Raw genomic sequence first — 26,340 nt, 5'->3', positions numbered from 1 at the left:
TAATTTAATGTTCTATCTCAGTGTTGCTTAGCTAGCTGCCTCTCTTTGCTTACCCAATCGGAGTGTTTTTATATGTATGTAAATGGTTGTCTTACATTTTAATGGTATCTGATGAAGTTTACTTGTTTAACAAATGCGCTCACGTTTTATTTGTTTCTCTTGTGAATTTTTATCATTAAATACACCTTTGGTTTATCATCACCCGAGTGATTTGTGCCTATGAAACTCTGCCTGCCAGCATTTTCATTTATTTAGACTGGAAAATAATGCAATGTGAGGAGAGGAGGTGTATATTTTTCTGAGAAACAGAAATGTTGCAAGTGGGTTCATAGATTAATATTATTTTGATGACCCCAGGGGTCTTTCTAAGTCTAGCCATGCTTCTCAGTTTATCTGACAAGTTTTGATACCCTGGGGTATTTTAAGGGGGATTTGTACGGTTGGGTATGGGTGTATTTTTTCTTTGTAATCATGACCATCACTATCAAAAACATTTCCTTTGTCAGCTTTCGTAGTGCATGCTTTTTGCATTTTTTAAGATCAGTCAAAGCTTTTCCTTCAGCTGCTGTAAAATTGTAAAACTTATCCTTAAGTGGTGCTGAAACAACTTTTCTAATGTCTGATTCCCAAGCAGCCTCAAAGGTTGCTATAGTATGAGTTAAAGGCAGATTAAAGCAACTTGTTTATAAACTATTTGATTTACCTTTATCAAAGAGCAGCATAATGTTTAAAGTGTGAATATTAAACTGGAAATATCAACAGTATATTTCCCCGTCCATGAAGAAATAAAACTCTGATTGTTTTGAAAAAGTCAACATTAGCTTCACTTTCATAATTTAAAATGGCTGTTTCTTTAATGGTGCTATCCTCATATAGTACCTCTGGTTCTGCTGTGTTTCCTTCAGGACTGCAGGTGTTTGACCCTCCCAGTGTTGGTTTTGCCCCTGTCTGCTTTTCCAATAAAATGTATGCTTACTGAACGCAGAAATTTGGTGATGCTGAGTCTTGGGAAAGGCATATTTTCCCTATCCAAAACAGTTCTCTCAGAGGTCACTGCGGACATAGTTGAGCTTCCTACAAAGCCTGATTGTTTAAAGGAAGTTGAGGAGAATGATGCTTCCCTACAACTCCCTCACTGGAAGTTCCTAATGATTGTAGCATTTTTACAGTTACCTACCTAATTAGAGGCATTTCTCTCTCTCCTTCTAAAGTATTTAAAGTACTGTATGTCAAAATTTGATAGGCCATTTAAACTGTTTTTGAAATTTTACCATATTGTCTAATAGTCTTTTTAGAGGGAGAGAAAAGTGCTTCAATTAAACAAAACAAGCAAAAAACTGACACACACTCTTTATTATGTCTGTATTTGTTAGGATATTGCTTGTCTGTGTATTTGTCTGACAAATGTAAGTACCATTTACACAAATTTTATTCTTCAACTGAGTTTGCTTTGCCATGTGGTTAGGTGATCCCTTCATTTTTTGTGTGTGATGCAGTGTTTCCCTTTCATTTTTTATGTAATTACTACTAAATCCCTTAGTGTTGCCGACTACCTTTGCAGTTGTGTTGGGTTCACAGTTACATCTGGAAGATTTGATAAAAGTAAGCAGCATCTGTATTTAATGTAGGTTTGCTTTTACACAAGTACCTTTTTGTGGTTGCCATCTTAATAATTTGTGATTCCACCCAAGAATGTGTTTATTGAATTTAACTATATATTTGCATCTTAGTAATATGTATTGTAAATGCAGACCTTAATAATATGATGGAACTCATTAATGGTATCCTGAGCTGACTTATTGGAATAATAGAAAATAGTACACTAATCTGTTTGTATAAGCATTATTTATTGCATCATAGTTTCTGTTGGCATCATCTAGGAAGAATATTTTATTAATGATAAAGTTTGCTGTTCCTAGTGGTTCACAGATTATGGTCTGATTCAGAGCACCTTTTGAAATTGTGAGGGCTGTAACCGTGATCCCTGAAGCTACGAGTTTGAGTCTGTAGCTTCTTGGACTGTTCCCTTCCAACCCTAATATACAGCAGACTCAGTTTTACTAAGAAGCATGGATGTGGGACAAAGCCTCTTGCACAAATGCTTTAAAGTTTTGACAGCGAGTTTTGGAGTTTGTTGTTTTGTGCAACTCCTAGTTTAATTTTAAAATTTTTGGGACTTGCTTTATTGAATCTCATACTTCCAGTAGGGAAACCCTAATCTGTGGTAGTTATAGAGGTATACTTATTGATTCAGCACTCAAAGATCCTAGATTTGTCAGTTGTTGTTGTCTTTCGCTTTTCCCGGTTAGGGGTCGCCACAGCGGAACTCCGGTCTGCTAATGATTGGCAGTAGATTTTCACGAATGCCGAGGTGCCAGCTCGAAGTTTAAACTTCAACGAAGGCACACCCATTTACGCATGTCTTTTGAACACCCACCCAGCCGCGGGGATGACATGCAGACTCCACACAGAAGGCTCTCCCCGCACTCCAGCCGAGAATCGAACGGGAGAACCTCTTGCTGTGAGGCTACCGCTGCACTACCGCGGAAGTCATTTTATGAGATCCAGATTACCATCCCTTGTTGAACATACTGTTTGTCTCAAATTGCTTTGATTATCATTTAGTATTTATTTTTACATTGAGTAGTTTAACTGGTCAGTGGGTAGTCAAAGTCCTTATTGGATTGTTGTTTTTTTTTTTTTTTTCATTTTACCCCCCAAGGAATCCTTATTAGGAGGCATGGATGTCAGTATCAGATTCTTTACTGTTATTTAGTGCCACCAGTATTGTATGCACAGTTTCAAGTCCTGAGTTGTTTCTCAGTGTATGTAAAATAACACCTAAAAAAATAATCCCCACCTATTCCATCAAATCTGCAGAAGTGAAGCGAGTTTATCCGGGATTTTATGCTATACATTTTGGATATTTGGTTCAGTGCTCGTATTGAAACCAACATCTTCCAAGCAAAGAAAGCTTCTGAATAAGCAATTTTATTGCTGAGGAAAATTTTTTGGTCAGTGCTTGCACCTGTTGCAGAGAGAAGTAAAGCCCCTAAGGTGCAAAGCTGTCTGTCTGGCTACGTATGACGAGCATTAATTTCCCTAAAACCATCTCCTTACTCAACTGATTAAATGCCAAAATTTTAACTTGCTATACAAGCTGATAAGAGGATTTTGTTAAGCAGATTTGTTTTTCACATGCTTGCTACAGTGTTCAGTAATCCCAAATATACCTTGTTACATATCCAAAGGGTAATATTGTTTACTCCAGTATGAACAATGACTGTCATAATTATCATTTGATGAGCGGAAGATGAAATATACCCCTATTAGAAAACAGATTTTCTCCAGCAAGTACCCTAAGAGCCTGACAAAAAAGTCTGTAGATTCACAGAAAGAATAAATTGGGGGAGGGGATCTTCTGCGGTGCTGATTAACCTCCATAATGGCTTAGATGCAGTTAAAGTACAGTTGTGTACCTACCATAAATGTAGATGTTCGAGTGTACTCACTGTTGCAGTCATTGCAATTGGGTTATCCTGCTGGCAGGCTACCCGCAGTCGGCCTGAGTTCCAAAGTCTAGGTCTGGCGTCTGTTGCTGTCGCCGCCTCCCTGACGTCCGTGCGCCAGGGGTATAAAAGATGCAGCCAACGCCATTTTCTTCAGTTTTTCTTGCCCCAGATTCAGGTGCCCCCCCCCCAAAAGGATAGGCTAAAAATATGTCTATAAAGCATGCATGCACCAAGTAACAAGTTTCCTTCATCTACAAGCAAATACGCCACATAGGTTGTATAGAATAGAGAAGTACAGATAAGGTCCAGCAAAGTAAGGGGGATGGTGGGTGGGTAACCTGGACTGCAACAGTGAATACACTCGAACATCTACATTTATGGTAGGTAAACAGCTGTACTATGTTCATTGTGTTTCACTGTTGCAGTCATTACAATTGAGTTGAATCCCAAAGCTAAGGTTGGGAGGCTGGAACTAAATAGAATTAGAGCGGCTATGAGGCCCTGCAGGACTGCAGTGGCAAAGCCTGCCCTGGATTTGGAGTAGAGTGGTAAGTGGTAGTGCTTTGTAAAAGTGTGCACTGAACTTCAGGTAGCAGCCTCTAAAATGTCTTTGGTTGGCACTCCTCTGAGGAAGGCTGCTGAAGTGGCTGCTGCTCTGGTTGAATGCGGCCTAATGCCTTTAGGCACTGATTTGCCATGTTGAGAATAGCATAAACGTATGCAGTGACCTATCCACTTTGAAATAGTCTGCTTTGAGATAGCCTTTCCTTGTGATCCTGCAGCATATGCTACCAGTAATTGCTCAGTCTTTCTGAAAGCTTTGGTTCTGTCCAAGTAGAAGCGCAGTTGTCTGTGTATGTCCAAAGAATGCAGAAGTTTCTCACCCTTATTCTGTGGGTTTGGATAAAAGATAGGCAAATGAATAGTTTGGTTGAGGGCCACACCGGACACTACCTTAGGCATAAATGTGGGGTTTGTCCTTAGAGAAATCCTATCTGGATGGAAAATGATAAAAGGTTCCACAACCATGAGTGCCTGTAGCTCTGAGACTCGTCTTGCAGAGGTTATAGCTAGGAGCAGAGCTGTTTTCCATGATAAAAATTTTATATTAGCTGTAGTGGCTGGCTCAAAAGGAGGCAGAGTGAGTTTTTCCAAGACATAATTGAGGTCCCATGCAGGTATTGGTGATCTCCTTGGAAGGTGTAAGTTTTTGGCTCCTCTGAGGTACTGCCTTAATAAAGGATGAGAAAAATAGGTGGCTCTGTATTGTAATGAGCTGAAATGGCAGAAGCATGAATCTTAATTGATGAAAAGGAAAGGCCTTTGTCCAGCATCTCAGTTAAGTATTGCAAAATCTAAGGGATATTTGGAACAGTCCTGTCAATTCCTTATGCCTGGTTCCAAGCACAGAATCTCTTCCATTTTTCTGCATAAGATTTTCTGGTACTGGGCCTCCTAGCCTCCAAGATAACATCCATCACCGCTTTAGAGAGAGGTGTGTTTTGAAAAGCTACATTATCCGCCATGCTGCCAGATTTAAAGTCCTGAGTTTGGCTGTGCAGGATCTGATTGTTTTGTTGGGTCAGAAAGTGAGGAATTTGAGGTAATGTCCATGCTGGGCATTGAGTCAAGTTCCTTAGGATTGGTTACCAGTGCTGGCGGGGCCAGTCTGGGGCAATCAGTATCATTTTTGGCTTCTCTTGTCTGACCTTTAGGAGTACCTTGGGGAGGAGAGGCAGTGGGGGAAAGGCATATACTTTTAAGTTTTTCCAGCTGAACGATAGAGCATCCACTTTCCATTCTTGTTTGTGATAAGTCTTTGTGCAGAATCTCTGTAGTTGGCAGTTGGCAGGGGAGGCAAATAGATCTATGTCCGGGCATCCCCAATTCCTTGTTATCATGTTGAATACTTGTGGATCCCATTTTCACTCGTGGGGATCCATGAGGTTTCTGCCTAGTTCATCTGCCAGAGTATTTATCTTTCCTGGCAGGAATTGTGCTTGCAGATGTACTTGGTAAGTCAATTATGTGTACCACAAAGTCATGGCTAGTCTGCAAAGGGGGTAAGAATGTGTGCCTCCCTGCTTGTTTATGTACCACATCACTGTAGGTATTGTCAGTCTTATCAGTAGTTGTCCTGGATGAAGTAAGTCCTTGAAGGCTGTCAGGGCATTCTGAACAGCTAGCATCTCTTTTTGATATGTAGATGCATTTGGATTGCGGACCATGAGCCCTGAATACATCTTCCTGCCATGTGGGCCCACCAGGCATAATCCGATGCATCTGTTGTCAGTGTCTGCCTGGCTGGGGGTATGGTGAATTGCTGCCCCTTGTTGTGGTGACAGGCCTTTGCCCACCATCAAAACTCCTGTTGCAGGCAGGGAATGAGTGTAATTATTGTTTCCAGGCTGTGGCAATGTTGAGTTCAAACACTTTTTAGATACCATTGTAGTTTCCTCATATGCAGTCTTGCATTTAGCAGATTGCAGGATGCATGAAGCCCAAAGCCTGCAGAATTTTTCTTGCAGTTAACTGTGTGTTTGTTGCCAATTTTTTGAAATAAGTAGTCAGTTGCCTTTGTTTGTATGGTGTGAGATAAGCCATCTGGGCAGTTGTATTTAAGCTTGCACCCAGGAATATTATCTCTTGAGAGGGTACAAGTTTTGATTTATTTTCGTTTACTGTGTACCCTAGGCATGTTAATAATCTTTTTACAAACGCCAGATGCTGTAGTAGTAAATCCTTGTTCTCTGCTTGAATGAGGCAGTCGTCCAAGTAAGGATATATTTGTATTCCTCTTTGTCTGCAAAATGTAATTACTGGTGCCAGGCATTTTGTGAAGACCCTAGGCGCAGTAGATAAGCCAAAGGGCAGTGCAGAGAATTGGTAGTGCATTGAGCCAGCTATGAATCTGAGGTATCTTCTCCATGATTGTCTGATTGGGACATGCAGGTAGGTCTCTTTTAGGTCTAAAGTTACAAGCCAAGCTTTCTTGCCCAGCATGGGCAGAAGCTGCTGCAGAGTCAACATTTTGAATTTTGGAATATCCAGGTATGTGGTTAGAATAGATAGGTCCAGTATTGGCCTCCAGGCTTTGTCCTTTCTGGGCACCAGGAAAAGTCTTGAGTAAAATCCTTGTCCCTGCTCTTGATGTGGTACTTGCTGAGTGGCACTCATGTCCATGAGGGATGAAACTTGTTTTTGTGCCTCTGCCCATAGATTTTTTTGGCAGGTCTGGCATACCGTTTGCCCTTGGCAGGGTGTGAAAGTGGAACCTGTAACCTTGTGACACTATGTTCAAGACTCATTTGTCCTGGGTGATTAGGTGCCAGTTTTGAGAAAAAAGTGCTAGTTTTCCCCGTAAAGGAGCTGCCCGAATATAAGTGCTTGGCGCTGGCAGGGGAAAGTCATTGGGACTGCTTTCTGTATGGCTGTGATTTGTCTTCTCCGCTTTTGGAGGTAGAAGCACCCCATTGTTTAGACCTGTATGAGCCTTGGGGCTGGGATCTGCCTCTAGGGCTTCTGTATCTGCCTCTTTGTGGCCTGTCTGACACTGGAAAGGACCAATTCTTTGTAGGCCAGTGTCTGCTAAATCTTGGAGGCTGTACCTGTAAGAAATCCTTGACTGTTTGCATAGATTTAGCTTTGTCCTCCATTTTCTTCAACACCTCTTCTGCTTTAACACCAAACAAGGTATCATGCTGTAATGGAGCATCTAATAATTTGCTTTAACATGATCAGGCAGGTTCTGTTCCTTTAACCAATCATGTCTCCTAATGACAGAACCTGTAACAGCGGCTCTGCAGGAGGCCTCCAAAGAATCACAACCACATTGTAAAGTATGCTTTCCAACTTGTTCAGCTGCATGCAATAAATCCTGCATTTCTTTATTTTCTGCACATTCAGAATTTGTCAAAATTTTCTGTTTAAGCAGTGACATAATGTATTGCTGATATTTAAGCATATGAAACTGACAATTTAAAGCCCTTATAGCCAAGGTAGCAGAAGTGTAAATCTTTTTCCCCATCTGTCCAGTGCCCTGGAATCTCTGTCAGAGGGGGTAGGGTTTTTTGCAGTGGCAGCCTTGACCTCCTTGGGACCCTGAGAGATAGTTTCTGGATCAGCAGCAGAGTTTTTAAAAAGAAATTTGTGGGAGTCTGGAACCCTGTAGTATCTGTCTGGCTTAATAGGAGCTGGAAGTAAGGAGTCAGACTGGACTCTGAAAATACATCATCTACAATATCTAGCACAGGTGGAGTAGCCAGGGGCCTGTGCTGAGGCAGTAAAAGAAAGTCTCTGAGCCTTTTCTTAAATTCTGAATAATCTTGGCTCTCCTAGTGGAATTGCTCCCTCATGGTATGCAGTGTGCCCCCAAAAGAATAATCCTCAGGAGGAGAAGCTGAGGGCATAGATTCTTCAGCATCAGAATCCTCATAAGGAGGAAGAGTGTATTCCTAATCAGATGAAATGGAAACCTGATCTGAAGATTCTTATTCTACCTCTTGTCTAGGCCTCTTGTCAGGAGGGGGATGAGAACCCCTGATCAAAGTAATCAGGTCTTCGGCCATTTTGAGCATCTGTTTTTTAGGCATGGAGGCCTGTCCATGAGTCTGTTGTACTTGTTACTTTGTCTTTAAAGCTGAAGTAGTTTTAACATATAATTGTGTAGGCCTGAAAACGCCCTCAGAAGCCGATGCCTGCTCAGCGGCTCCGGACCCATCTGAGGGAATGGTTTCCGAAGGTCCAATACCTTGAGTTTCGGTAGGCTTGGTTGACTCCACGTGGGAGTTGGTATCGGCCTGTGGCTCTAAAGTAGTGGTCGTCAGGGGCTGCGAAAGCGCCTCACTGAGAACCGGCGACTGGCCTAGAAGAAGCCTTGTCGTCGGTTTTGGACCTCAGATGCCTGTCCTTCTCTTTTTCTTCCGTTTTTCTGTAAACTCCGGTAGTCGGCTATTCCGACGGCATTATATAATTAAATCTTCTGCCAAAGTAATGAAATGCAAACTCGTACCAATGCTTAATAGTGCGTTGGTTAAATCTAGCACAAAACCGACAACTAGCAACGTAGTGGTCAGGGCCTAGGCAAAGAATGCAGTAAGAATGAAAATCCTTATGAGGTATTTGCTTCCCACAAGAAATACAATTATTAACTTTTTCTGACATCAGTGTGGAGCAAGAAAAATGTTTCCCCAACGGTGTACTTAGCTTTTTAATGAAGACTTCGGATCTGAAATTCGAACTTGAAAATCTCAGGAGTCGGCCGACCGGCACTTGCGAACTGCTTTTGCTTCGGGCACCGCGCAGCAAGAAAGACTGAAGAAAATGGCGTCCGCTGCATCTTTTATACCCCTGGCGCACTGACGTCAGGGAGGAGGCGACAGCAACAGATGCCGGACCTAGACTTTGGAACTCAGGCCGACTGCAGGTAGCCTGCCAGCAGGATAACCCAATTGTAATGACTGCAAAAGTGAAACACGATGAACGTCAACAGAACAGAAATAAAATAAAAACAAGTAACTGCAGCAACAGCAGTTAGAATGACATTGCATTTCCCCTTCTCATCGACTGCAACATATAAAGCCTTTTTCTACTGTTCACTAATTGAGTTGCATCTATTTTATTTAACTGTAGCAGCAGCAGTTTTCAAGGATATGAAAATGATGGAGAATTGTAATGCTTTTTCACTGTGTGTCTGACATTGACAAAATATATTTACTGGTGAAACATCATGTACATACTGTCAAAGTTCAGGGTATAGATATATTTGTGCCAGTGTGTACATGAATGCGTACTGTCTATCTCTGCTTCTTCTGTGTAAACATAGGCATGTGAATGGTCTGCATGAGGTTATGTGATGATATTATTGTATAAATTGTTTTGGATGTAAATTTACTTTGTCTAAGAACAATTACATGTCATGCAGCAAGTGTGAAACACTAGGTATTAGAACCATTTCATCCTGAAAGTATACTATGTAATCTAATAATAAAGCAAATACAGAACAATTTAACAGCTAGCCCACCATCTAAGTGTATTAATGCCCTCCAGGGTGGGCTTTATAGGGAAATAACAGATCTTCAGGTGGTAGGAAGGTTGTCTTCCTACAGTATATGGCCTCACATCACCCCTGTACATTCTATTATTTCCCTGTAATGCCCATCATGTTGAGCAGTATTGCTTGTTTAATCCTTTTTAACCTAGTTGAGATGTCTCTTAATCCGATGTGAGGTAGGCATGCCACTGTGTAAAGTCCAGTGCGATATGTGTCTATATTGCACATAGTGAGCTTGCCAATTAGTAAGATATTTTTTGCAGTTGTCAGGCCAGTGTCTGCTTTATGGCCTTTCAAGTCTGGCATAGTTCGGATTTAATCCCATATAGTCTGTTATTAACTCCCCCATCTCACTGATGTGGTAACTGTGCATGTTTGATTTACTGCAGTCATTAGGTTGACTTTTATAATATGTTACGAATGTGATGAGTTTTCTTTAAGCTTATGGTTTCTTGAGGTACAAGTGAGATGTCCGTGGGTGTGAACTTTCATACCTTTGCATATGTAGTGGAAACTGTGTGTATATGCTCACAGGATGAGCCTACCTCTTAAGAGTTTACCCTCAGTATGCTGGAATAACTTGTACCGTTCAAAGGTATTAAGTCCTGTCAAAAAGGAGTGTCTGGGAGCATTAGGATGTTCTTGTGCTGCCGTTGATGACCATTCTGCATTTAAGTATATGAAAGTTAAACTTGTGTAAAAGGAAGTCCTTCCTATTTAAGAATAGATATTAGATAAGTGCATACTAAATTTTAACCTTGACAAAGGGCTAGTAAAGTGGTAAGTTTATAATAAAGTTTCTTTTCATGCAAAGTGTGTGCTCTATTTTTTTTTTCTTCTTCTCGGCTACGTTTACCTGTATTTTTAGCAGCCTGGACACCCTTCACTATGTACTTTTAAATCTGGTTAAGGGGTTTACTTCCCTTTATGGCTCTCTTTCAGTTACCAAATATTTTTGGGCTAAGTATTCACTGTGAGAGAGAATGCATTATTCTGTTAGCTAGATGATAGAAGAGTCATTGGTCAACAGTTTGAAAATTGTCATTTAAGTAGTAAACATTTCAGCTGTCACTGAGATTTTGTTAAAGCATTATCCCTTTCTCATCCACTTCTAAAGGCATCTGTTTTTTCCCCATCTCCAGTCGTCTCACTGATTTCCTCCTCCCCAGTTTAGGAAACTATAATGATGACAGGAGGTAAGAACCTGGAATTGCAGAGGCTGTCTTGTAGGAGGTTAGGGTATACTCTGTAACTGCCCTCCCACGAGCGTGGCTGTGTTGTAGGAGTCTGTGGTATACTTGATAACTACCCTCCCACAAGCGTGGCTGTGATGTAGGAGGCCGTGTTATACTCAGTAATTGCCCTCCCACAAGCGTGGCTGTGATGTAGGAGGCCGTGTTATACTCAGTAATTGCCCTCCCATGAGTGTGGCTGTAATATAGGAGACTGTGGTATACTCAGCAACTGCCCTCCCACAAGTGTGGCTGTGATGTAGAAGGCTGTTGTATACTCAGTAACTGCCCTCCCACTAGCTGGTCTGATGGGTGCCTGCTGTGCCAGTGTGATGGCATATCATACCTTTCAACTGCTTAGTGCAAGAAATCTGGACAAACTCTAAAATAATAAGGGGGGGGGGAGGACAAGCCAAAAAATAGGGTCAGATTTTAAATATTGTTTAAATTAACTTGGAAAGTTGCTAGAATAACATAATTTGTGTTGGCATGCATTTTCTGATTGTTATCAAGTTAGAAACTCAAATGTATGTCACTGTTTAGTGACTTCAACCATCAGTGATTTGTCAGTAAACCACAAATTATAAAAGCAACAGACCAAATATGATACAATAATCTGGAAATTCTGTCAAACTCTGTTCAGTTGAGAGCACATATATATATATATATATATATATATATATATATATATATGTGTGTGTGTGTGTAAAATACTTCAACATGTACCCAATAACAACATGTCTTATGTTTGCCGGGTACAGTATTACAGCACATTGGACCTACTTCAAGGACTGCAGAACTGATTGCAGCTGCTGACCTCCATTCTCCTCCCACCTACAGGCAGCTCCCAGCCTGTCTAGCGGAACCTAGGTCACAGTAGCTCCATTCAAGACTCTTCCCTGTGCACAATGATGCTTGAGTAGTCATTAATATTTATGAGACACCACTCATTGTCACTGCTGCTTTATGATCCTGCCTGACTTTCTTGCATAACAGAAGTCCAGGCTCATTGCAGACCTGAATTATCAGTGTTACTGAAATACTTCTGCTTCAAGCCTAAATGATATGAGAGTGAGTGCTTTGGCTCTCCCACTTATGGGATAACACATTTGACAGCTTAGTACACCAGGTGGCAGAATCTGGGTGTTTATAGATATTGAAGACAACTAAATATAAATAGTGTCCTGGAATTTCTCAGTAAATTATAGTCCCTGTCTGATGGCCCCCCACACACAGTTTTTTTTCACCTGCCATCCAGAGTACTTCTGACTTGTTGGCATCAGTTGTATTAATGTTTTCACAATTTGTTTGTGGAATTTCTAATAATGCAGATATGTGCAGCTCTGTAAAAGTGAACAACTGGCAGGTAGAATGCTGGCTGTTAGATCAGAGCTCTGATTATGCCAGAGATGAACTTGGTTCAGGTAGTGAAATGAAGGATTTAGCTGGAGAGGAATGGTTTTGAGCAAGTGAGGATGACTCTCCCACTCTGGAGGAGAGACTGTACAACCAGTCACAGGAGTGACGGCTGGGGAAAGTCATACTTCCTAAACAGCTTAGCCAGGCCTGCACCTACAAGTCCCTATGTAATGAGTGCGTGAATTCCACGTAAGCTTTTTGCATGCATCTAAGTGCACAATTGCAAGCTGTTCAGCATACCAAGGCATTTAACTTGGCCTCCTGGCCAATTGGGGGAGTTTTGTCGAGTGCAAGAGAATTTACTTCCTTCTACTTGGTGGCGATGGTTGCCCACAGCTGTTGCGTGTCTCCTGCTATACAGTGTCATAGCAGCAAAGAGCAGATAGAAATGAATTAACTAATAGGAAACATGGTATTATGTCTATGGTGGGGAAGGGAGAATTAAAAAAAAAAGGGGAGAGAGGATAAAAATTCCATTATACTCTTTGTGCAACATATTTAAACAATGGCTAAGAAACATAATTATGGTTAAAAATAACAGCTATTTAATTATGATTTTCCGATTTCCAGGATCGTCAGTAGTTTTCTAATATAGAACACTTTATGGATTATGAATGGCTGTAGTTTTGCCTTTGATTCTGTTATTACTGTTTAATCTAGCAAGTCTGCATGCTCCCCTCTGTTACTGTTAAGGATGGTCTGTAATGCTCTCCACTGCAAAAAGTGCATTCATTGGCTTTTCTACATTGTGTTGTATAAATTTATATTTTGTAGTAATAATGTCTCCAATTTGTTTTATTATTATTTCTTTCTTTAGGTCGTATGGGTAATCTTCTACACTGCCATCCACTTTGAATAATGAGGAATCATTTGTGCATTTTTAATGAACAAAACTTTTGAATAAAAAGTAGACTAAACATCAGGAAAATTCTGCAAAGTATAACATTTCATACCAGCAGAAATTAAGGGCAATTGAAAATTTTCAGGAACCGAGATGGATATTCCTGTCACTTTAAACAGAAGCCGCTTCCAATTTTTTCCTTTATGGAAAACAAAGATGACTATACTTGAACTGTTCGAAAGCCATGGAAGTTTTTCACAGCACAGGCATGTTTTACAGCCTTCACATTTGGAAATGATCCCTATACTGCCTGTTAACAGTTGTTAAAGCTGCAAGTAATTCTTTTAATTTAGCAAGTGTTATGTGTTGATGTTTCTTTATAATTTATTAACTTTGTCTTCCCTGAAACTTACATGCCATCATGGCTTCACCAGCCATGTTAAGGAGCTCAGCATGTTTTCATTTTCTGTACAGGTGGAGATGGTCGCCATTGTCCTTGGTCTTGTGCGAAGTTGTACTCATTTTAATTGTGTAATGGAACTACCATATGGTTTTACATACTTTGGTATTTAGTTAAACGTCAAGCTAAAACAAAGTCCTTTTAACAAATGTTGTTAGTCTTTTTCTACAGTTCTTTTCTTCTTTCAGTATTGTTTGCACATGTTGCTACAGTATCATGATTGAACCTAGAATATTAAGGATATGCTAATTTGGAATAGTGATGTACCAGGATACTTCCTAGGGGAAAAATGCTGCTAAGATGACACTGAAGTATAATGCGTGGTACCTTGCTAAATATGTTGTAAGCTTCCCACAGTGGCAGCATTTTGCATCTTGACACACATTTGAAGAGTGAGACATTTACTTTTCCACCACATATTTGAAGCACTTCAAATTATGATCAATATATATTTTGAGACAAATGTCTCGGTAACAGCTTAGTATAGTAATATTATTCTTTTTTTTTTTGGGGGGGGGGGGTTATGTAATCAAGCATATTGTCTAGGTTTTCATGAGGTAAAGACAACCTAGTGTGAAACAGCATGGACTGGTAATAGAATGAATGTTTTATCACTTTTTGATGACCACGATAATCTAAAGTCACTATGTACCTGATTGCATTGTTTTTGTATTATGTTCATTTTCATCTCTTTTCTGATTTTCCTGTTTCTATAGCTTGAAGTTTAAACCATGGCTTGTTTCTTACATGGATCTACACTACCACTGTTGTTTACTGTGATTATGAGATATTCGAACATACCGAAACAGTGTTTCATCAATTATATCATATCGTACTTCATATTTATAGTTCTTATTTTTGCCATAGCCATGAAACGTTTCAATTTTTGGCATTGTTGATTAAGCCCTTTTCCATATCAAACATATTTGTCTCGTTTCCCACATAGTAATTCTCCGAACCTATTATACCAAGATTTAGATGCATCACACAACTCATTAATTCCAGATTGTGTACAGTAGAGCATAGAAAACAAGTGTTGCCTCTCAAAATGGAGGGAAAAAACTTCCCATTAGGTGCTGGAGCACTGGAGTTTCCTTGAAAGCTGGTATGACCTTAGTTTTGGTATAATCATTAAAGGTGGGAGTGCTATTTTTCCATCCCCATTAAAAGTTTGATGTGGTACTATGGCCATTCTTTTGTGTCAGTTTAGCTGTTGACTCATAAGATTCAAAGCAGTAAAACTTTGTCCAGTTGTATCATTCATTCTCGATTCTAGATTTGTAGTCATACTGTTGTGCTCCTTATATCATTCCTACTTTAACCACTACATGGTTCCTATTGTACCATGTAAAGGGAGACAATAAGTGTGGCACAGAAGAAAATGTAAGTCAAGAACAGCTCGTCTGAATTTCAGGGACTACAGAATTGCAGTTAATGCTTTGATATGACAGTTTCAAAAAATATGTGCTAAATGTTTTCACACATCATAAACTCAATTGAGTTACTCGAAGTTCCAAACTATATCTGACTGTGGGAAGTGGGTCTGTATTGCCTACACTGATTAAATTGGAAATGACAATTAAATTTATACAATGGAGGAATTGGATTGTGAACAAGGATAAAACTGCTGTTTGAAAGTTGAGCTGTTCTCAAAATATTCACTCAGGCTTCTTTATTGAGGATGATAACCAAGAAAGCAGTACTGCCAGTCCAGTCTCACATTTTCTGGGTCCATGTAGGGACTGACAACTTTATTTTATATTATATTTGTTTGCTGTGGTTGTACACTGATCACAGCTGACTGTTTGCAGGTATTACATGGCTAACTATAGAAGGCTGACCTATAGCAGCCTTACTGCCTTTTCCTGAAATGCAGCAATGCTTCACAATTAGGCCTGTAGCATCAATAAAATTGAATGCCTGTTAGCTGCATCAATTCCTGGCACATTTAAAATACATTGTTTGCATTTTTGAATGTTTTGGAGATTTAAGCCAAAACAGGTTATCAGAGGTATACTTGTACATTTTTACCATGAACAGTCATTAAATGTTCACTTTCATCTTTAAAATATGAATCTTTTTTATTCAAGGAAGAAAAATTTCAGAATATTTGCCATTTTTTAGCTATTCAAAACTAAAATCATCCGAATATTGTTACTTGAAGTTTTCTCTGACTAGATTATCTTTTTTACTGTTCATTCTGGGCTGTGTAATACCACCCAAGAAACCTTTTTTTTTCCATTTGTAAATGAAGACATCTGAATTGTTTATTGTTTTTATGAGCTGTATTTCATGGTATAGATGGCAGCTGTGTTGTGAACCAGAACCTGTTTCCAAGTAAAGCTGCAGATTAAATTGGTATGAAAAAAACACCAGATATCGAGAAAAAAGTAAACTTGTTAAGAAGGTGGCATATTTAAGAGAGTATCCCAAAATATAAAGTATAATTAAGTGTATGATGTTGTGAAATTTATAAAGATTCAGATCTTGCAGAGGGGGAAGGGAATGTGGGAGGATATATGAAGTACTTTAAAAGGAGAATATATATAGTACAGATTTCTGGTTAGGCTATACCGGACTTTCGCCACCCTTGCAGTTTAATATTGTTAAAATGTTGTGTAGATATCAGTTTTGTGGGTTTAGGGGATATTTCAAGAACATTTGTATGTTACAGGGGCAGGACTGCAAAGTTATAATCAGAGTGTTAAATGTTGAAAAGTTAGAATATGAAATCCACGGTTTCATTTTCCTAGTTTTTGACTTAAACTTTACTGAAACATTCAATGCTTTTCTTTTTTTTTTTTTTTTTCATGTTTCTGAGAAGTAACTACCACTGAACTTGGTGTTAAGAGGCACAAGGCCCATTAACTGTGTTACCAATTTTTTCAGTGGTGTCTTGTAGCAGATAGCCGACTGTTAATGGTAGTACTTCATTAACTTCTTACATACTCAGGGTGATGTGAGAACATAAATACAGACCAAAGCAACATGAGAAGTTAGAGACAGACATGCAAAGTAGTGTCGTTCCATGGAAGGTCCTAAACAGTTAAGATCCCCCATAATTCTGCCTTGTCAACTAAATGGTGACACTTTGCTACTTTTACTGCATATTGCAGTTGGGTACTGCAGATTTGCATTAGTTGTGGAGCATTGTTAGTCACTTGTCTGCTTTCATCAGTCACAGTGTAAGTGAAGTAGGTGCAGAGAGCCAGCTCCAGTGACGTAGAGAGTAAAGCTCCGACTGTGGCTGGGCAGACAAGTTAGATTAGTGGCTTGGGCACATGGACAGAGGTGGCTGTAGATTGGGTATACCCATTCCTATTGTAGGTGGGTCAGAGCTGGCTACACACTGCCCCACAGTTACTCTGTGGAAGGGTGGCAGTGCAAAAGCAGGGTCCTGGAGTGGGCATTGGGCCTCAAAGCCACTGCCTGGTGGTAACATTCAACACAGGTGTACAGAAGTTTCCATTTACTTGGGAAATGCATATTAGGCATTCGTAGTGACTGCTATTACATACCCTACTGCTGATGAGCAGGGTTAAACCATTATAAATGTTCTCATTGCCAAGATCTGCTAAGGGCATAAAGTACCCTCATGCCTAGCAGAAAATGTCCCATTCCAGACAGCTCTCACCCCAATCCTTGAATGAAATTCCCATGTTAGGGAATTGGTGAGTTATGTCCCATCAAAGGCTGCTTGATTGACAGGCACAGGGGAAAAAAACACCTAGAAAAAAAAACAGTGGAGTGCTCATTGACTGTATTAGAAAGTGATTCACAAGAACAAAGTTATAAATGTTTGTAAGTAGTAATATGCATTTCACTTAAGTCTTTATTTTTCATAAACCGGTACATTGAAAATGTAGCTTATCAAAGAATACTAAAAATTAGCATTGCCGCTTCAAATCATGAGGTTCCCCGGTTCGAGTTTCAACTGGGGTGCCATCGGTGCAGAGTCTGTATGTCCTCCCTGTGTTTGTGAGTTTCCCCCAGGTGCTCCACTTTCCTTCCACATTCCAAAGACACGCAGTAGGTGGATTGAAAACACTAAATTGGCATTTGTAGTCATACTGTTTAGTACTAAATTGGCCACAGATGTGAGTGTGTGTGCAGAAGTGCTGTGGAAGAACTACTGTGGCAGGGCTAGCCACCTGGCGGTGTAAACCTTGGATCTAGATAATTGTCAGTACTGAAGTGACACCCCAACCCCCTGTGCAGAAATGGGAAAAATGGTTGTGGATATATGGATGGATTAAACCTTCCCCAAGTCATGACTTGTAATGTAAAGTTGTCAGTTCTTTGCTGCTCATGCCTCTGTATTTCAGGCAGCAGTTTATACTAACCTGGAAATTCACATATGTGAGTAAATTACTGCTAAGTACCACTGACTGTTTTGCCAATAGTTATTACAGCATGAAATGCAAACACGGTGTAAGTGTTTAGCATTTTTGACTGGGACGTGCTCCTTGTGCCAGTATATTTTTTAATACTGTAGCTTAAGAGGATCATCTATAGGTTTAGACAATAAATATGCATTCTAGGATCCAGTTTGGAACATTAATCCACCATCTAAAATATTCACCTTTTTCTATTCCCGCCACAAAACTTGGTAAAGGATGCAATATTTTTAAACACCTTTGTTATATTTGCACATTTTGAATAACATGAATACACATACTTTAATAGAACAGAAAACATACAATTGTGAACTTTTTTTTTCATGCATTATACAGATTTTCTTTTGTAACAATTATTGTTCACTCCATTTTATAAATTGCTCAAGTCATGCCTTTCCTTAAAATTCACTCCTCCTCTATCCTGAAGAGTTTTCTGCCTATGTTGAGTGCACAAATTCTATTTATTTCATTGTAATTTGCTCCTACACATTATTTTATATGCCTTATTAACTGTCCATTTCAGACTCAAGTAAAAATTCAGCCACAGCTGATGTTTCACTTGGCACTCCCCCATCCCTTTCTCTCTATCGGTTCCTGGTAGGGAAAGCAAAGTATAGCCTACTAAATGATCTCGAACAGATAGGCAAGTGCTAGTACATGTCCTAATATGTACTGATTAGGTGATGATAATTTTAACACACACAGTTCTGGTGGCAAAATAAATTCCACTTTGCAGCCTAGCTGCTTGTTGGCCTCCGTGTCACACACCCTACTTAAACAGTAAATTCATTTGTGTTGGCATTTTGTTTTCTATTTGTTAAGAAGAGGGATAGTAAAGTGGAACCATTTTAGCCACAACAGATGACATTGAACCTCTATGTCTTTACTGGCACAGTAATGCAACCCTGTCAGTAGTATAAAGTGGAGGATCAAGAAGGTACATTTCAGAATAAACCGTAAGTTAAACAGAACTATGAAACTGCTCATATGTTAATGTCAAAACATATCATTGACAGTAAGCAGTAAAACATTAAATATGTTTCAGCTTTGTACGTTATCAGTCTGAGCAAATTAGCTTCCGTCCTCAGAATGGCAGCAAAAGTCAGTATATGCCCAACCCCTGATGTCTTCTCACACTGCAGAGTGGTAGAGAATGCCTGCAAAAAAAAAATATGTAATTACTTTCAAAACAAAGAACATATACAAAGTTCTTCCACTTACAGTGGAAATATTCTCTCAAAAGTTTCTTTTGATTTCAGTAAAACGTCACTGCAGAATATCCATTAGATCTTGAAACATCCTCACAGTCCTGACACACTCTATACATTGACTGAAATGTTGTTCTGTTCCTACTAGTCTGAACTACACTTGCACAGGCACTATTACTTTACATTTCTTCCAGTCACCTCTCCATTTGTGTTCTCCAAACTGCAGCCATGACCCTCATAGTTGTGTACTAAACTTAACATATTAAACACATTGATTTATCTGACAACCTTTCTGTTATGAGTAGCTTTTGTTTAAATTAATCTTAATCATATATTGTGTAATATTCACTAATATCAGAAAGTCTTTTAAAATGTGTTGCTTATCCATATACTTTTTACTTCATTCACTTTATTTTGACTGGAAATCCCCAATATTAAGAGGATTCTGAGAATAAAGTAACAGGGATATCACTACTGGCACCCTATGTTTTGATATATTCTACTGGGAGTTTTGCTCATTAATGTTAAGAAAATGTGTATTATGAATCAATTCCTTAATCAGATGGGACATGAAAGGTTTATATCCAATGATATCTGGCTTTAACCTCTGGGATTTTGAATTAGACACTAGCTAATTCTAAAATTTTTAGCCCCTTTTTGCTCAGCCTTCCTTATCCATAACTCCCTGCTCTTCCATCAGCTTCCCAGATCTAGTTTGCCACAATTCATGTCTTCACCTCTGCTCTACTTTTTCTATTTAGAGAAGGTAGAACAGCGGTTTGTTAAGATTTATTGTTTCCTTATCCTCAGTTATCATATTTTGTCCTTTGTTATTTCTAGGATGGTTAGGTAGGTAGTTGTAGCTGTGTCGTCCTTTTTCCCCAGTTGTACTTTAGTTGTTTCTGTGGCTAGGTAGTTTTAGAAAGATGGCTAAGAGTTTTAAAAGTGCATTTCCTGCAGGCACAAGCTACCTTCTCAGGCTGCACACTTAAAATGTGTCTGTTGTTTGGGTCTGGTGCATCTGGATTCTGGATGTTCCATTTGTGAGAGTTTTGGCACCAGGGCCATCAATAAGTACAGAGCCAATTTAGTGTTGAAAAGGCTTCTACCCTCAGGCTCTTCTGTTTCCGTCTCCCCCAGCTCCCAGGATTGGTCTGTGAAGCCCCAACAGCAAGACTCCAGACATGCTAAAGGGGGAGGACAGGCTTCATATTAAGTTTCTTCCACTGAACCTGCTCTCTCGGGCTTCTCTGGCTCCAAGCACCCCAAGCTTAACATTCAGGTAAAGCCTCTTCCTCTTTTTCTCCAAGCTCTCTCCACCTCTTTGGTGACTGGAGTCCTCACCATCTCTGGTCTGATTCAGAGCTAGCATGCAAGATGACCTTCTAAGCCCTCCTCTTTGGCTTCTTTTGTCCAGTCATCGAGGTTCATCGGCAGCATCAAAACCTCTAATCTGGAGCAGCTGATGAGGTCCTTTTTGCAGGTGAAGATGCAATTGGGACTTGTACCATCAGGTCCAGGTGCGGCACTGGGACCTTTGGCTCCATCCTTCTGGCTTCCTCAGGATCCGAGGTTATCAGGGTTAGCTGAATTGCCACCCTCTGGTATGGCTTGGTCATTTTTCCTTGGTAGCCTCAACCCTAATGTGTTCAGGGCCTTCTGGACTTTAGAGCTGTCGCATTGAAGCTGGAGTGTCTGAGTTGCGGTCAATGGTTCCTGCTTTGGGATAGTAAATTCCACTTTGAGCTACAGCTTGGCACCAATCTCAATGTCTGGTCTATGTGCTGCTCCCTCCAGTTCAGGGCTGCCTTTAATACCCTCAGGTTCCAGGACTTTAGGAACCAGGAAGCCCACTTCCATCTTCACCATTGTAGACAGGCTATTCTTTTGGGAGAAGGGTCAGATTTCTCCTGCTGGCACTTCTTCCCATTTTTCAGCAGTACCTACAGCCAGCCATCCTTCTGCTGTGGGACAGCTTCCAGTCTGTTCCCATGGCGGGGCTTTCCAACTCTTCCCTGGTTTTGTCAGAATGGGAGCTTTCCAGGAAGAGGAAGTGTAAGAGGAAATACTTGGATTCCCAGGAGGAATCTCTCACTGGAGATAGTGACCTCAAAGAAGGAGAGGGTTCCCCAGGTCTCCCCACAATAACACCTTTTTTAGTGATTTATTGGCACTACTTTGCCACCGTGGAGGCTGGACAACTGAAGCCCCCTCTCCAGAGGAGTCAGTATTTCTGGAGATCTTTGACATAGGGTCCATGCACACCTTGGGTGCTTCCCCCTCCAGATGCTCTTACAGACCTTGTATCCCTGAGGGTGTGTCAGGACTACAAGGACTTTGACACAGTAGAGCCCAATTCTAGAAAGTCAGATATGGTTGTTGCCCATCAATGCCATTGTGGTGGCCGTGGCTACTAAAAAGGAGATTTCTAAGGAGAGCTCTTCGATTCAGCCCTCCTCCCAACAGGGAGTCTCGGGTATCTGGATCAATTAGGGAAGTAAAGCTATGCCTCCGCCACTTTTGCACTGAGAACTCCTAATTACTTATTTCATTTGACAAGGCACTAGGTCCTGTTGAAACCTTAAGTGTCAAGTACCTTCAGGGCACAGGTGTCTCCATATACTCAGAAGAAGCTGAAGACTCGGATGTCTACTCTGGTTTCTATCAGCAGAGTTTCAGAGAGACTTGACCTCAAATGCAGCCAATGGGGTATCACGAGTGGCAGTATTTGGAATTGCCATTCAGCTCCACGCTTGGATGCTTTTTTGTAACTATGCAGATTGTTTTAAGGTGTCCTTCATAAATGCCCCTTTTTGACGGGGCCTTCTTGTTTGGGTGCAAAGTCAAGGACACTGACAAGAAGTAAACAAGATGGGAAGACTCTGTCTGCAGTTGAAGTATGCTCTCCTACCCCCCCCCCCCCAGCAGAGCTTTTCAAGTCTTTCTTTCATAAAACCACAGTTCTCTTCCCAGGACACTCCTCCAGAGGTTTCCTCCAAAGGGCTGGGGGAATCATAATGCACACCGCTCGCTGTGCAGAGGCAGTCCACAGAATCAGGGCTTTCGTGGGACTTTTTCTGGCAGGTCTTTTCAGCAATCCTTAAAGGTTGCCTGGCTGCTGTTTTCTGGAGGCAGTTGTAGGTTGTTGGCTATCCACCCAAAAACTTGGGAGGCCATACTCTCAGATGCCCAAGTGCTGAGAGTCAGATTCAGAGGTTGCTACATTCCCTTTTTATAAGTTCCAAACTGTCACCCAAAACTGTTTCCCCTATGTTCCACCCCCATCAGGAACCTTATGAAGTGGCAGAGATTTAAAAGCTACTTATAAATAGTCATTCAGGAGGCCCCACCAGACCCAGGGGCTCTATTCCAGGTTCTTTTTAGTTCCAAAGAAAACAAAGTACCTCAGACCAATTTTGGATTTAAGTAAGCTAAACCAGTTCATCAAAAAGACCAAGTTCTGGATGGTCATGGTGCAGTCCATCTTAGCTTTCCAGAGAAAGGATGATTGGCTGGGAGGCTTCTTTGCTTACACTAGCCTATCATTACCAGTTCAGGGCTTTGACATTTGGCCTCACCGCAACCCCCTGACTATTTAACTAATGCATGGCAGTGTCGTAATCTGGCTCTGGGTGCAGGGAGTTCAGGTCTTTTCATACCTGATCAACTGGCTACTCGCCACCTCCACAAGGCCATACTTGATCTTGGCCAGAGACTTCTTACTCCAGGTGTGCAACATCTTAGGGCATCACAGTAAATTATTGAAAATTGAGCCTTCCGCCTATACAAATTCTAGAGTTCATAGGGTGTCCATTCAGACACAATCCACCAAATCACAAGGCTCCCAAGCTCCAGAATTTTCAGCTTTCGGGCTCAGGCCCTATCTGTGCATGCAGCTCTGAAACCACCAGCACACAGAGTTAGTTCCTTTAGCTGGATGTCACATGGGGGGCCCTATGATACACTCTGCCTGTTCAGATGTCCTTCCTTACTCATCCTTTAGATTTCCCCATGCAGTTGATGGAAGTGTCATGAGCAGATTTATTGGTGGTTGCAGTCTTCCTTGGAAACCAAACAAAGATCATTTGTAATACCTTCTCCTTCACCCATGATGCCTCCCTGCCGAGGTATGGGGGCATTTTGAAGGGAGGACAATTCAAGAGTCCTGGTCCTCTGCACCGGCCCACATTCACATCAACATTCTGGAGATGATGAGGACAATCCTCCTTACCAGTGTGATTGTGATACATGTGGACAATATGTCTGTCCTCTGGTACCTCAACAAATGGGGAAACACGTTCTCCTCTTTGTCAGGAGGCCATGAGAATTTGGCAGTGGGTGATATCTTAACGGTTGCTAGTAGCAATGCACATCCCGGAGAAGTCCACTATTCTGGCCAGCAGCCTCAGTGGGAGGATTCTGTTGCCTCGTGAGTGGTCCCTAAATCTAAACAGTGGCAGCATGGATTTTTCAGCATTGGGGATCTCCACGGTGCAGTCTGTTTTCCTCCTTGTACAACACCGAGTGCAGCAGGTATTATGCCACTGATTCCCCTCCAGGATAGTCACCCGGGGATGCTCTGGTGCTTGCTTGGCCATCTGGACTTCTTTATGCTTATTCCTCCAAGTACTCTTGATGGTAAAGCTTCTACAGAAAGCAGATCACTGCACAGCTACAGTAATCCTCATTGCTACCACTTGGCCTTGTCAGGTGAGGTTTCACTTTGGCCTCTTCTGAGGTATCCCAGCATGGATTTTATTTCTCATCCATCGGGTCTGGATTCCCTCCCAATCTACAGTCCTTCCAGTTCCCTTATTGGCCAGAAATCCCAAGCTTTTGCATATGGTTGTTCATATATTGTCATTTTCTTTGGAAGAATCCACTAGAAAAATGTATTCCAGTAAGTGGAAAAGGTTTATTCTGTATGCAGGGAATTGGAGACGACTCTCTCTGCCCCTTTGCTATCCATTTTGGGTTTTCTAGCCGAGTTGTTTGGTTCAGATTCTAGTTTTTCTACCATTAAAGTGCAGTTAGCGGCCATTTCTAAATTTCACATTGGCAAAGAGTGTGCGCCTTTGACTTCTAAGATCTTCAGGGCATTCCTCAAAGTTACTTTACTACTCCATCCACCAGTACAGGCTCCAGTTCCTTCTTGGATCTGCCCTTCATTATACAGGTCCTTGCAGTCCCTCCATCTGAACCTTCAGCTACTTTGGACTTGAATATCTTGTCTTGAAAAACTTTGTTTTTTGGTGGCTATTTTCTCTGCAAGAAGGGTTTCAGAGTTGCAGCTGCTTGATTCTTCAACCCCTTATGTACTGTGCTGTAAGGACAGGGTTTCTCTTTGTACGAACTCTTCCTTTCTGCCTAAAGTAGCTTCTGCGAATAACCATTACAGTTTGTCTCACCTTCCTGTGTGCCCCCCCCCAATTTCTAAGACAAAATTGAATACCTTTTGTTGTTTGGATGTACATAGGCAATTGAGCTTCTGTTTGGACAGAACCAAAACTTTCAGAAAATTCAGTCAATTATTTGTTTCCATTTCAGAATCCAGGCTGGGCAATCCTGTGTCCAAAGTAACTTTATTAAAGTGGCTGTCAAACTGTATTTTGTTTTGCATATTCTTTGAAAGGCAAGACTCTTTTACACAAGCCTAAGGGTAATTCAACAAGCACTGTCATTACTTGTACAGCTTTCCTTTTTTTAGAGTACCAATAGATTATATTTGCACAGCTGCTACTTTGCTGGGTCTGCACACTTTTGTGTTTCATTATAAACTGGATATCCAGGGCTTCCTTTGGCTCCACTGAGATGTGAAATATCCTTCTGTAGTCCCTCCTGAGGGATGTTTGTGGCTGGGAACTCTGTCCCACAACCGAAACCAGACATCAGATATAAAAGTTTTAAAGATAGACCTGTGTTGCTGGTCTCCAGCTTATTCAACCTTCTTATGAATTTGCAGCGCTTTTCCTCCTGAGATGAATGGACATAGGAGGCTGTTGTTCCCACCCTTGTGCAGATGTCCTTCAAGAATGCAACTGCAGTCATAACATGTGGGTTGTCCTGCCTCAGGCAGCCCTCGGTCGGCCGGATTCCAAAGTCTGGGTCCGACGTCGGCTGATGTCGCATTTCTCTCCGACGTCAGAGCGGCTGGAGTACATAAGCATCAGCCGACGCCATTTTCTTCAGTCTTTCTTGCCGTGCAGTGCCCGAAGCAGAAGCAGTTCGCAAGTGCCGGTCGGTCAGCTCCTGTATTCTACGATACCGAAGTCATCAAAAAGCTAAGTACCCCGTTGGGGACCTTTTCTTGCCTCAGCTGATGTCAGAAATTACTGAAAAAGTTAACAATTGTCTTTTTTGTGGTAAACAAATACCTCATAAGGATTTCCACTCTTACTGCCTCCCTTGCCTGGGCCCAGACTACGATGTCTCGGCCTGTGTAGCCTGTGCTCGCTTCAACAAGCGCACTCTCAGGGGCCGGGCGGAGTTCGCTGAAGATTTTTTCGGCGATAAATTTGCTTACACCATGCCGTCGGATCTTCCGATATCGCAAACTCCCAAAAAGCGAAAAGACCAGGACCGACATCCTTGGCCCGCATCTACCACCGACTCCACGCCAAAACCTAGCGCGAGTGCTCCGGTTCCCTCTGAGACGGTCTCTCCACCGCTCCGAACTGAAGACACCGCATTACCGACGACTCCGATTCCAGACATTACTCCGACGCCAGTTATAGACTTTCCGCCGGATACCGAAACCAAGGAAATGCCCAAGACCATTGCTGTAGACAAGGTCACTCCTGCACGTGGAGCTGCCAGGCCTCCTATGGCCATGTCTATTAAGGCCTACACTAGGGCTAAGGCAGCCAGCAAAACAAAGCATATTGCTTCCAAATCCTTACCTCAGCCGACTCCGGAGACACAAATTATGTCCATGGCTGCTGATTTAATTTCCATGATCAGAGGTTCACAGGCCCATCCTGAGAGAGCATCCCAGCCTCCTCCTGATAAAAGGCCCCGGGTTGAACCCTCTGACCCTTCTCCTTCAGATGAAGACTCTGAGGGCTCTGTTCACTCCGATAGCCAGGAAGAGCTCTTCCAGACCTATGAAGACTCGGATGCAGATGATTCCATACCTTTGGCCTCCCCACCTGAGGATATTTCTTTTGGGGAAGTTCTGCACACCATGAGGGAACATTTCAAGTGGCAGGGTCAGGAATAT

At 41.4% G+C, this 26,340-nt stretch overlaps 2 protein-coding genes across 2 annotated transcripts in view; one reads left to right on the top strand and one right to left on the bottom strand.

Moving 5' to 3' along the window:
• The window catches only part of RAB5IF (RAB5 interacting factor), a 62,516-nt gene extending 48,160 nt beyond the window's left edge, over positions 1–14,356 (top strand). Inside the window, exon 4 of the mRNA XM_044090290.1 lies at positions 13,033–14,356. Coding sequence (XP_043946225.1) covers positions 13,033–13,074 — 42 coding nt within the window. The 3' untranslated portion in view covers positions 13,075–14,356. The remainder of the gene's footprint in view (positions 1–13,032) is intronic.
• Positions 14,357–15,381: 1,025 nt separating this feature from the next.
• LOC122817110 (ubiquitin carboxyl-terminal hydrolase CYLD-like) overlaps positions 15,382–26,340 on the bottom strand; it is a 363,020-nt gene continuing 352,061 nt past the window's right edge. Inside the window, exon 16 of the transcript XR_006367148.1 lies at positions 15,382–19,070. The gene's annotated coding sequence lies outside the window, so the exon portion shown is untranslated. The remainder of the gene's footprint in view (positions 19,071–26,340) is intronic.

This window comes from Protopterus annectens, chromosome 12.part0 (genome assembly GCF_019279795.1).
Source record: "Protopterus annectens isolate FY-2018-M chromosome 12.part0, PAN1.0, whole genome shotgun sequence".
NCBI lineage: Eukaryota > Metazoa > Chordata > Ceratodontiformes > Protopteridae > Protopterus > Protopterus annectens.
The sequence above is the reverse complement of the archived record's forward strand: the minus strand, read 5'-3'. Positions and strand labels throughout refer to the sequence as shown.